The sequence below is a fragment of the Dreissena polymorpha genome, chromosome 13 (assembly GCF_020536995.1).
Source record: "Dreissena polymorpha isolate Duluth1 chromosome 13, UMN_Dpol_1.0, whole genome shotgun sequence".
Classification (NCBI taxonomy): domain Eukaryota; kingdom Metazoa; phylum Mollusca; class Bivalvia; order Myida; family Dreissenidae; genus Dreissena; species Dreissena polymorpha.
The window spans coordinates 25,606,492-25,618,357 of NC_068367.1; the positions used below are offsets into that span (position 1 = coordinate 25,606,492).

Genomic DNA, 11,866 nt, shown 5'->3' on the forward strand with positions numbered 1-11,866 from the left:
CTTAAAAGTACCCTCTCAAAAGTTGACTACTGCAAGTATCCTTATGCCCCCGAAGGAGGGCATATAGTGATCGGACTGTCTGTCTGTCCATCCGTCTGTCTGTCACACTTTGCGTTTAGGTTTCGAAAAATGCTCATAACTTCTATGTCCCTTGAGATATAACCTTTATATTTGGATGCATGTGTATATGGACAAGGCCTTTCCATACGCACAAACAATTTTACCCCTGTGACCTTGACCTTGAACTTATATATGGTCCGCGTTTAGGTTTCAAAATCTGCGTTTAGGTTTCGAAAAATGCTCATAATTTCTAGGTCCCTTGAGATATAACCTCCATATTTGGTATGCATGTGTATATGGACAAGGCCTTTCCATACGCACACACATTTTTACCCCTTTGACCTTGACCTTGAACTTAGGGTCCGCGTTTAGGTTTCGAAATCTGCATTTAGGTTTCGAAAAATGCTCATAAATTCTATGTCCCTTGAGATATAACCTTCATAATTTGGTATGCATGTGTTTATGGACAAGGCCTTTCCATACGCACAACATTTTTTACCCTGGTGACCTTGACCTTGAACTTAGGGTCAGCGTTTAGGTTTCGAAATCTGTGTTTAGGTTTCGAAAAATGCTCATTACTTCTATCAAAGCGTTTACAGGGGGCATATGTCATCCTATGGTGACAGCTCTTGTTTAAATTACCCTTGGTAAATAGCGTTGGCTTCTGACAACATTTGCAGTTTGAAATATCCCACTCATGTGTCTGTATTTAGAAGGTCCCGGAATTTACCCACTATAAATCGTTTTTATGCCCCCAGTAGGAAACTTTTGCAATATTGAAGATAGCAACTTGATATTTGGCATGCATCTGTATCTCATGGAGCTGCACATTTTGAGTGCTAAAAGGTCAAGGTCATCCTTCAAGGTCAAAAGTAAAAAAATACAATCCAAGGGAAGTAATAAGCTTTTAAATAATTTCTAAACCTGCCAAATGATATATTGAAATTTTATTTAAAAGCGGCACAATAGGGGGCATTGTGTTTCTGACGAACACATCTCTTGTTTGCCTCTACCACCGTGCTGCTGTTCAACGGTCATTTGTTTCAAATATTCTAGTGAGATGCAGGGTATGTACTGTTTTGAGGACACATGCCCACGGCCCACTGTCCACAAGCGGCATAAAGCCAGGTAGAAACGAGCCGCACTCTGTGAAAAGGGGGCTTAATGCATGTGTGTTAAGTGTGGTCCCAGTTTAGCCTGTGCAGTCAGAGACGACTATTTCCACTTTTATTGAATTTTTAGTTTAGAGGAAGTCTCTTCTTATTGTAACTCCAGTTGAGGCGGAAAGTGTTGTCCCTGATTAAGCCTGTGAAGACTGCGCAGGCTTATCTGGAACAATTCTTTTTGCACATGCATTCAGCCCCATTTTCTCAGAGCCAGGTAGAAAAATTGTTCAGGGGCTTAAGGTGAACAATTTCAAAGGCACTTTTTCTAGACATGAGCTTCTTTGGAGAACAGTTCTGAAATGTTACATGATTTTAGTCAAAAGTGTGACATTACTTCAGTCAGAAGTGTGACATTACTTCAGTCAGAAGTGTGACAGTACTTAAAGCGGGTATATACGATCTTGTCAAATATTTATTAATTAATATAAAATGTGTAAAAAAACTTATTATACATATATTTCAATATAAACTAAAATAAAAGTTAAGAAGAACATTTGTCGAAAAATGCTAAATAAGCCAGATATTTATTCTGAAATCGAAAAAGGCTGTATATCATGCATGTACGATGTGAATCTAAATTTAGTTTAACGGTTCATTTGAAATTCCTGCAGCGATATCGGTTCATACGACACACGAACACTTACTAAAAAGACGAATGCATCGGTTATTGTAGGAAAATATGTACGAATTATCTTCGTCACAATCGGCTCGGGACGTTAATTTGTATTTGCTGTATTTTATGAAATTCGTCTTAAATGCATCATTTTTCTTGCATATTGTGTGTTATTATAACATATTTGTATCAATAATATTACAATTCAACACATATAAAAATCGTATAATCTCGCTTTAAGTCAGAAGTGTGACATTACTTCAGTCAGAAGTATGACATTGTTTCAGTCTTTGTTTTTTCCCCCAATGAACACCTATAAACTGTTTAATAATACAAATGTAATGGTTGTTGAAAAAATATAATAAAGAAAGAATGAAATAAAGAGAAAAATTAAGAAACTTATTGATTTTACTTTCCATTACTTTAAATCATGTACATTTAAGTTGACATTCTGTTCCAGAAATCTTTTCTTTCTTTTCTTTTCAATGTTTCAAACAGATTTAGAATGAATGTTTGTAGAAGCATGTTTTTATGGGTCAAATTTTGAATATTGTTAACCGGGTTTTCTAAAGGAAAAAACTGGTTATTAGATTGGCGAATGTCGGCGGGCGGGCTGGCGGGCGGAACGAGCTTGTCCTTCTATAACTTTGTCGTTCATTGTCAGATTTTAAAATCATTTGGCACATTTGTTCACCATCATTAGACAGTGTGTCGCCGGAAAGAATTACATCGATATCTCAAAGATCAAGGTCACACTTTGAGTTCAAAGGTCAAAAATGGCCATAAATGAGCTTGTCATTCATTGTGAGATTTAAAAATCATTTGGCACATTTGCTCACCATCATGGGACGGTGTGTCGCACGAAAGAATCACATCAATATCTCCAATGTCAAGGTCGCCACAACTAAAAATAGATTTATTTTGAAACAAACTTACAAAGGGGGTTAATTTTGTTTGTTCATTTCAAAAGTTCATTTTGAGTTGTCTCCCTTTATCAGATTTTTTTTCATTTGTTCACCATCATGAGACGGTGTGTCACGCGAAAGAATTACGTCGATATCTCCAAGGTCAAGGTCACACTTTGAGTTCAAAGGTAAAAAATGGCCATAAATGAGCTTGTACGGGCCATAACTATGTCATTCATTGTGAGATTTTAAAATCATTGGGCACATTTGTTCACCATCATGGGACGGTGTGTTGCACGAAAGAATCACGTCAATATCTCCAATGTCAAGGTCGCCACGACTAAAAATAGATTTATTTTGAAACAAACTTAAAAAGGGGGTTATTTTGTTTGTTCATTTCAAAAGTTCAGTTTGAGTTGTTTCCCTTTATCAGATATTTTTTCACAATGAAAACCTGGTTTTGTGACAATTTTGTCCCTTGTTAAGTCTGTATCTCAGAACTGTTATGTGGTTTTGGGCACACATGTTTTAAATGTCTTCACAGTGTATGCATTTCAGTCATTAATATACACTTATTGAGTATCCGGTTATGATGTAAACACTCTTTGTACTCTGTTTGAGCTCACAGCAGCACATGTTCAGGGTCAGAAATTGTGAGATTGCCGGGTTTTTTCTGTCATGCATCCCCAAGAAAAACAACAACCACTGATATTTTCCCAGTACTCTGACAGTAAATGTTCTGAAAAATCAAACTGCGATATGATTTTTCTGAAATGTATTGGCCAAATTATTATGGTAAATAAAATTCATATCAGTCATGTTAAGTTAACTTATTTTATTTGAAAATTTGAACTATGATTTAAAGAAGTAATATGATGATCCTTTTTTTTCAAGTTAAAGTGACTAAAAGATGCTCCTATTTTCTGTTGGCAATTCTTTCATGTTTTTGTATGTTCCACATAAAAATTATATGTAAAAGGATCTGTTAAAAATCCTTGTACACTGATATCTTATTTTGCATATAATGCTGAACTTTTATTTGCCCTTTCTTCATTGGCTGCTGCAAATTTAATTTTGAATTTCTCTACATATCTTTTCTAGTGGATGATTTTTGCATGAAAGTGTGGCTTAGGAAGTTTTCTCAGGGGAAAATTGGGCTAAATGCATGTGCATAAAGTGTGTCCTGGATTAGCCTGTGCAGTCTGCACTGGCTAATCATAGATGACATTTTCTCCCTAAACTAGATTTTCTGTAAGAAAAGACTTAATTTAAACAAAGATTCCATAAAAGCGGAAAGTGTTGTCCCAGCAAACTGCACAGGCTAGTCTAAGGAAACCCTTTATGCACATGCATTAAGCCCCTTTTTACCAGAACAAGGCTAATTTCTATTGTATTTTACACTTCCTTGCATTTTGCCAGGTGTGTTGATATATAGTTTGTTTTTTTGTCTTTTGGTTTGTTTTCACTTTCTGGGTTTTAAAAGATATTTCCATCTTTGTCTCTTTTTATGCCCCCGGATCGAATGATCGGGGTTATATTGTTTTTGGCTTGTCTGTCTGTGTGTCTGTCCCAAAACTTTAACCTTGGTCATAACTTTTGCAATATTGAAGATAGCAACTTGATATTTGGCATGCATGTGTATCTCATGGAGCTGCATATTTTGAGTGGTGAAAGGTCAAGGTCATCCTTTAAGGTCAAAGGTAATTTTTTAATCAAATCGGCACATTATGGGGCATTGTGTTGCTGACAAACACATCTCTTGTTCTCTTATATTTTGATTAAACAAATTTCATTGTATCTTTCGAATATTTTTCTCTTGCAGATTCTTTGTTAAATTAAGTTCTTACAGTAGGCATAATATTTTGCTATTTTATTTACTCACAGCCCTTGACATATATATATAAATGTAATACTATGAAAATTGCATAAAATGGCAACTATCAAAATATACAAATAAATACAAGTAACAAAAGCAAGTGTAACAAATTTTAATGTGCTTTATAAACATATATTTGTGAATGTAGTTTGTTGACTGTGAATATTCTCTCATACATGCCATACGTCCCGGATTGTCCGGGACAGTCCCGGAAATGAAGAACTTGTCCCGCTGTCCCGGAAATCTGTCAAATGTCCCGGAATTTACAAAATCCATATATACATGTACCTTATCTTAGGCATAACTGCACCTCGAATCTGTGTATATTTGCAGCGTCTCCATGACAATGCCTACCCGAATAGGCAGACTACGCTACGTGTCAAAATCGATCAATTAACAGGGGTCCTGTTATCATATCGATTGTCTCACGTTCGCGGTCAAACCGAAAGGCGGCATTGTTTAATGTGGTTGTTAATTGACTTTAATCTAATAGTACTATGTCATTATTTCCCGCTGCGTAAGGACAAAGGATAGTTGTTCACACATCTGAAGTCCAACATCGCTGAGTAAAAAATTAAAAGCAGTTTATGTTCGCACGTTTAACCGACAAAGAAGTTGAGTAAAAAAGTAAGCATATAAAAACGTCATCCTCACTAGGTTTATTATTCTCTTTTTCTAAACCCCCAGTGAATGAATGAATAAAGGCGTATCAACAACTACGCGTTACACACTGGTCTTAATAACAATAACGCAGTGACGTCACCATCTATGTTGAGAACGCTTACACTGAAAACACGTGGCTTGTATCTAGTAACCGAAGTAGTAATGTTTAATTTGACGTTAATAGATCAAGTGTATTTCGGATAGGCTTTCGAACTTTTGCAATTAACGATGCGAAACAAAAAAAACGTACCAAAAATGCATATGTCTATAAATATCGCTACATTTTATACATGTCCCGGAAAATCGCCAAAAGTCCCGGGCAATTTAACTCAATGTCCCGGAATTGGTCTGAAAAATTATGGCATGTATGATTCTCTAGAGAAATAAACTTAGGTTCAATTTATTTCCTTTGAATAGAAATATTAATTCAGAACCAGATTGTTTTTCAATACTAAAATGGAAACCTCTTATGTTGTTGAAATAAAAGCGATTTAAAATGTTTTATTTTATGAACTATAGAAAACAAATTGTCAATTCAATGGCACTGTGCTGGAATACTTTTTATATGAGGTAAAAGTACTAAGTAGGATAAAATTAAAATTAAACAATTTTGTTCTGTGTGATGACGATTTTATGAGCCTTATACTGGGAAAACAGCATGTGCATTAACTGTCATCCCAGACAAGCCTGTGCAGTCTGCACGGGCTAACCAGCAACAACACTTTCGGCTTTTATTGCATTTTTCATATAAATGAAGTCTCTTTCTAACAGAAAATCCAGTTAAGACCGAAAGTGTCGTTCCTGATTAGCCTGTGCAGTCTCTGGCACAGGCTTATCAGGGACAACACATTACACATATGCATTAAGCCCAGTTTTCCCAGAATGTGGCTTATCTCATCACACAAAGGGATAAACATGAATTAAACAATAATAATAAGATCATAATAAAAATACAATAATAATAAAATAATCATAATAGTTTATTCGCCAAATAATGATAATAAAATAATAAAACTAGTTTTTCCGCCATCTTGCTGCAGGTGACTGTCAGTCCGTCTACCCCCTCTCCAGGAGTTGTTCTCCGGAGGCTCCATGCCAGTGTTCTCCTCAAGTCGGTACCAGCGACAGACCATGCGTATCGTGAAACAAGAAATCTCCAAGCAGCAAGCGCGAAAAACAAAGAAGAAACAGCAGCTGACCACTGACCATGCTCTGAAACAGCCTTGACCCTGAGTGACCTTGGCTCCTGACCTTTGGTGACTTTTGATTCCTTGTTACCATAGTAGCGCCAACGGATGGTTATTCTGACCATTGACAACACCAATAAGCAACTTTGACCTTGGGTCGTCTTTTGACCTTTGGTTTCCATGGTTTCATCACCAAGAAATAAGCGTGCACTGTGATTTTGCTAGACTGGCTGTTAATAATATACATAGCTGTGCTTTTTTGCGGTTATAAATGTTTATTACTTTCAGGTTGTATCAAATCTCTGGCGTATTGTGAAATATATGGGCTGTGCTCTGTGAAAAGCGGCAATCATGCATGCGAGTAAAGTATCGTCCCAGATTAGCCTGTGCAGTCCGCTCAGGCTAATCAGGGACGACACTTTCTGCCTAAACTGGATTTTTGAAAAGAAGAGACTCTTTTAAATATCATTAAAGCGGTAAGTGTCGTCCCTGATTAGCTTGTGCAGACTGCGCAGGCTAATCTGGGACGATACTTTATGCACATGCATTAAACCCTCTTTTCAAGGAGCATGGCACTTTTAAAGATGATGCTAAAAGGAGGAGTATTGGGGAATTATTGTTGCGCAACAAGACTTGAGAAAGTTAATAAAAGTGATACTTTAGTATTATTTTTATGGCAATATGAAAACATATGTGCTTTTAGTGTGACTTTAAAAGTCTCTTACAGTCGTTTGGTTTAAGAGATGCATAGAAATTGTGATACACTGTTTTTTTTCCTCAAAAACTGTCAATAATTTATTTAAAGTCTTGACTTTAATTTAAATAATTTTAAACTATTTTTGGACCACAGATTTATGGTTGATTTGAGCAACACAGTTTTTCAAATAGTGTTTGTTTAAAAAAAAAATATCAAGGCATTTTGGGAGTTTTAGTTGTGGAGCAAAAAACCTATGGGGGTAGATGGATACATTTAGTCAATTAAAAGCACCCATTTTGTCATTTGATGAACAGCTTTTTATTTACATTTCATTTCAAGCATTGGTTGGGACCATCTTCATTAGTATTAAATTGTTGTGCTTTTCCATTAAACATATTGATACATGAAATATTGTTTTGTATTATTATAATTATAATCATTACTTTCGGTTAACCAGAAATGCTAAAATTTGTGACATTATGAAAATGTTGCATTAAGCCTATCAAAATCATCCATATATTTATTGATCATTTGATAATCTATTTGCGCAACAAACATAAATTCCTATTACATTTAGAACCGGTTTTTGAATAGAAGTTTGAGAGCATTTCAATCAAAGCAGACTTTTTTCTTTTATTGATAAATACTTAAATCAAATACATTATTTATTCTAGATAATTTCATCTTGTTCATTTTCTCGATATGTGAATATTTTGTTTATCACACTTTACTGGAGTAAGTCAAAGTTCATCCAATGACATAAAAAACATAATAAGACATGTCATAACATCATAAAATTCTATTTTGAAAGAAAGCGCATTTGCTAGGCCCCATCATCCGCGTTATTATGTATTTAATTTTTGAGCTTATTTATTGTTTCACTTTTGCACAATGTGATTATCCATAGACCTACGGAAGGTTTTAGTGCCAATAAACGTGAAAGTTATATAAATATATTATAACCTAGACAAGCATTATGTAATGTATGTATGTCATATGGTTTTATATGTAACTTAGTCATTTAAATAAATTTTAGTGTTACATTGTATTTTTAATATAATGTTGTCTATATGTAAGTACATTAGAGACATAATTGACATCAGTCTGGGAAAACAAGGTTTTCAGATACATGTACATGTAGGGATTTATTCATTAGCTAAAATTTATTTAACAGTGGCTGTAATAGTTGTTACATTTAAAAATTCAGAATCTGTTCTGGACCTCTATTTGCAAAGTTCATTTGACAATATGTATGAACAACTATTTTTTCCCAACAATCCCTCGAAGAGGCTATTTCATTTCACTTTTACCATTAAAATGTTTTAAAATAATGGTAAATATTGCTTTAATCAGTCAAAAAAAAATTCTGTTTGACCAAGGAAGCCCAAATTTTATATTCATACATGCTGAGACCAAAAAAAAGTTACACACCAGCCAACCAATGAAATATTACAAGCCTTCAGACCAAAAAATTGTTACATGCTAGCCTACCAATATAATGTTACATGCCTGTTGTAATTAATAAAATCTTACATGCAGGCCAATCAATGAAATTGTACAGGCCCATGACCAATAAAATGTGAAATGCCAACCGACCAATAAAATGTTACCTTCCAAAAGACCAATATTTTTTTTATTCCTATTGACCAATAAAATGTTACATTCCTATAGACCAATAAAATGTTAAATTCCTATGGACCAATACAATTTTACATTGCCAGGGACCAATAAAATGTTCCATGCCCGCTGACCAATAAAATGTTTCATGCTCGCCGACCATAAAATGTTAGATTTCCCGCCGACCAATAAAATATTACATGCCTGTTGTTCAATAAAATGTTACATGCCTGCTGACCAATAAAATATAACATGCCTGCCAACCAAAAAAATGTGACATGCCTGTCAACCAATAAAATGTAATAGTGCTGCCGACCAAAAAATGTTACAATCTGCCAGACAAAAAAATGTGACATGCCTGTTGACCAATAAAATGTAACAGGCCTGCCAACCAAAAAATGTTACAAAAACATCTTACAGATCAAACAAAGTGTTACATGCCTGTTGACCAATAAAATGTAACAGGCCCGCCAGTATGAAATAGACAATTGTGGCAAAGCCTGGTTCAACATTAAACAATGTAGCGCCTGTTATAATTTTAGATCACTGTTAAATGTTTACCTTTAGCCTTGAAAAGAAACATTGGATATCACATGAAAACATTGATAACACAAGAAAACATTGATCTGAAATTTTAATAATAATCTGAAATGTTTACTTTAGTTAAACTTATGTGAAAATGTTCCATCAGAGCTTTGTTCAGTCTTATCTCTCACTAGGAATATACATTTTAAAATTTGAAACAGATAAAAATATAATGTCTTCATAGTCTTCATTCGCTCTGTGGGTGTAACTGCCTATATGTTTTAAGTGATAGATCAAGTGGATGTATGTATGTGTATATATGGTTTAGTTTCTAAACCATTATTTTACATTTAAGTTTTTGTTTTAAAATATTCAGGTAAAATTGTTTTTTGTTTTTAACCAGGTTTTCCGAAGGAAAAAACTGGTTATTAGATTGGCGAATGCGGGCGGGCTGGCTGGCTGGCTGGCGGGCTGGCTGGCTGGCGGGCTGGCGGAATAAGCTTGTCCGGGCCATAACTATGTCGTTCATTGTCAGATTTTAAAATCATTTGGCACATTTGTTCACCATCATTGGACGGTGTGTCGCGCGAAATAATTACGTCGATATCTCCAAGGTCAAGGTCACACTTTGAGTTCAAAGGTCAAAAATGGCCATAAATGAGCTTGTCCGAGCCATAACTATGTCGTTCATCGTCAGATTTTAAAATCATTTGGCACATTTGTTCACCATCATTGGACGGTGTGTCGCGCGAAATAATTACGTCGATATCTCCAAGGTCAAGGTCACACTTTGAGTTCAAAGGTCAAAAATGGCCATAAATGAGCTTGTCCTGGCCATAACTATGTCATTCATTGTGAGATTTTAAAATCATTTGGCACATTTGTTCACCATCATGGGACGGTGTGTCCCACGAAAGAATCACGTCAATATCTCCAATGTCAAGGTCGCCACGACTAAAAATAGATTTAAAAAAAAAAAAAAGGGGGTTAATTTTTTTGGGTCATTTCAAAAGTTCAGTTTGAGTTTTCTCCCTTTATCAGATTTTTTTTTCACAATGAAAACCTGGTTTTGTGACAATTTTGTCCCTTGTTTTCCATTATACAGCAAACAAAAAAGTGTACACAAAGTTAATGTTTTATTTTAACCCATTTATGCCTAGCATCTAGAAAAAAGGCCTTGGCAAACACAGTAGACCCAGATGTGACCTCATCAGGGTCTGCTTAAATGAATTTCTGTAAGAAATATTCTAAATATAGAAATAAATATACTAGACATCCCTAATTTTGGAAATAAATTGATCCAATTTAGAAGGATGGGAGAGTCCACTAGGCATAAATTGGTTAATTTAGATTCGTTCGTATTTGTACAAGTCATCCATACAGTTGATGCTGTTGTTTTGTTACTACATAGTTATATGTTATTTATATTTAGTACAGGTAGTTTTTACAAGTCCTTTTGTAGGATGCAAACAATTTCTGGGATTGATGCTAAAATTTGTATAGTTATATAGAGTAAAGTGTTTAAATTTTAGAATGCTACATAGTTTAACGAGAAGAACCGCTAATGATATTTGTCATTGTAAGTTTAATTCATGAATGTTCTTAAAAAAATCATTTATACTTTCTATGATTTTGACTGAATAAAAATGTTTATTTTACATTTGTTACCTTAACTGGGTGATAATAAAGTTGTGAACATACATGTTGGAAATGGGGAGTAAAATACTTATTTACATCCATCAGATAAACCTAGAAAAAGTTGTTTTCTTCAAATAAGAGGATTTGTTTATTTGTTGTAGTTATAGTAAATTTTGACAGGCATTTAATTTATCACTGCTCATACTGAAAATCTCAGATATAAACTCCTTAACGAATGAACAAATCTGTCCTAAAAAATCTGATTTTCATTTATCAAGCAAGAATTTATTGGAAATATTCTATTTAGATTTCCATTACAACAACATTCCACATACAAGATACAAATAAAATATGGGTCTTCTCCAAAAGATGTTTAAAGAATGGTGGCATTTCTTTTTTTGTGTTTTTCTTTCAAAGCTGCGTCCAAAATGTTGTGTCCTTTACAACAAAAAGCAATTATTAAATATATTTAATGTACAATTATATCTTCAAAGCATTGTTTTACATAAATTTCATATTTTTATAGTATCGCAAGTTTAAATATTGCTGTGATAAATATAACATGCCTAATAATTGTTACTATTATAATAAAGTGTTGAATATAGATATGTTGCTGTTCATGCATTGTTTATTTATGATTAGTTATAGTTTATTGTTTGTTTTTATGCCCCCGGTAGGGTGGCATATAGCAGTTGAACTATCCGTCAGTCTGTCTGTCCGTCCGAAAACTTTAACATTGTCCATAACTTTTGCAATATAGAAGATAGCAACTTGATATTTTGCATGCATGTGTATCTCATGGAGCTGCACATTTTGAGTGGTGAAAGGTCAAGGTCATCCCTTCAAGGTCAAAGATCAAATATATGGCTTCAAAGCGGCGCAGTAGGGGGCATTGTGTTTCTGACAAACACATCTCTTG

General features: G+C 34.5%; 1 protein-coding gene across 8 annotated transcripts in view; it reads left to right on the forward strand.

Annotated features, from left to right (window-relative positions):
- LOC127856446 (tubulin monoglutamylase TTLL4-like) overlaps window positions 1-11,555 on the forward strand; it is an 87,989-nt gene extending 76,434 nt beyond the window's left edge. For 2 of the 8 annotated variants that reach the window (XM_052392653.1, XM_052392657.1), the window contains 2 exons: window positions 1,117-1,188; window positions 6,324-6,458. In XM_052392653.1, coding sequence (XP_052248613.1) covers window positions 1,117-1,188; window positions 6,324-6,327 — 76 coding nt within the window. In that variant the 3' untranslated portion in view covers window positions 6,328-6,458. Of the gene's footprint in view, window positions 1-1,116; window positions 1,189-6,323 lie in introns of all 8 variants that reach the window. The other 6 variants (XR_008038034.1, XM_052392654.1, XM_052392656.1 and 3 more) reach the window with 6 other exon arrangements.
- Window positions 11,556-11,866: the final 311 nt, after the last annotated feature.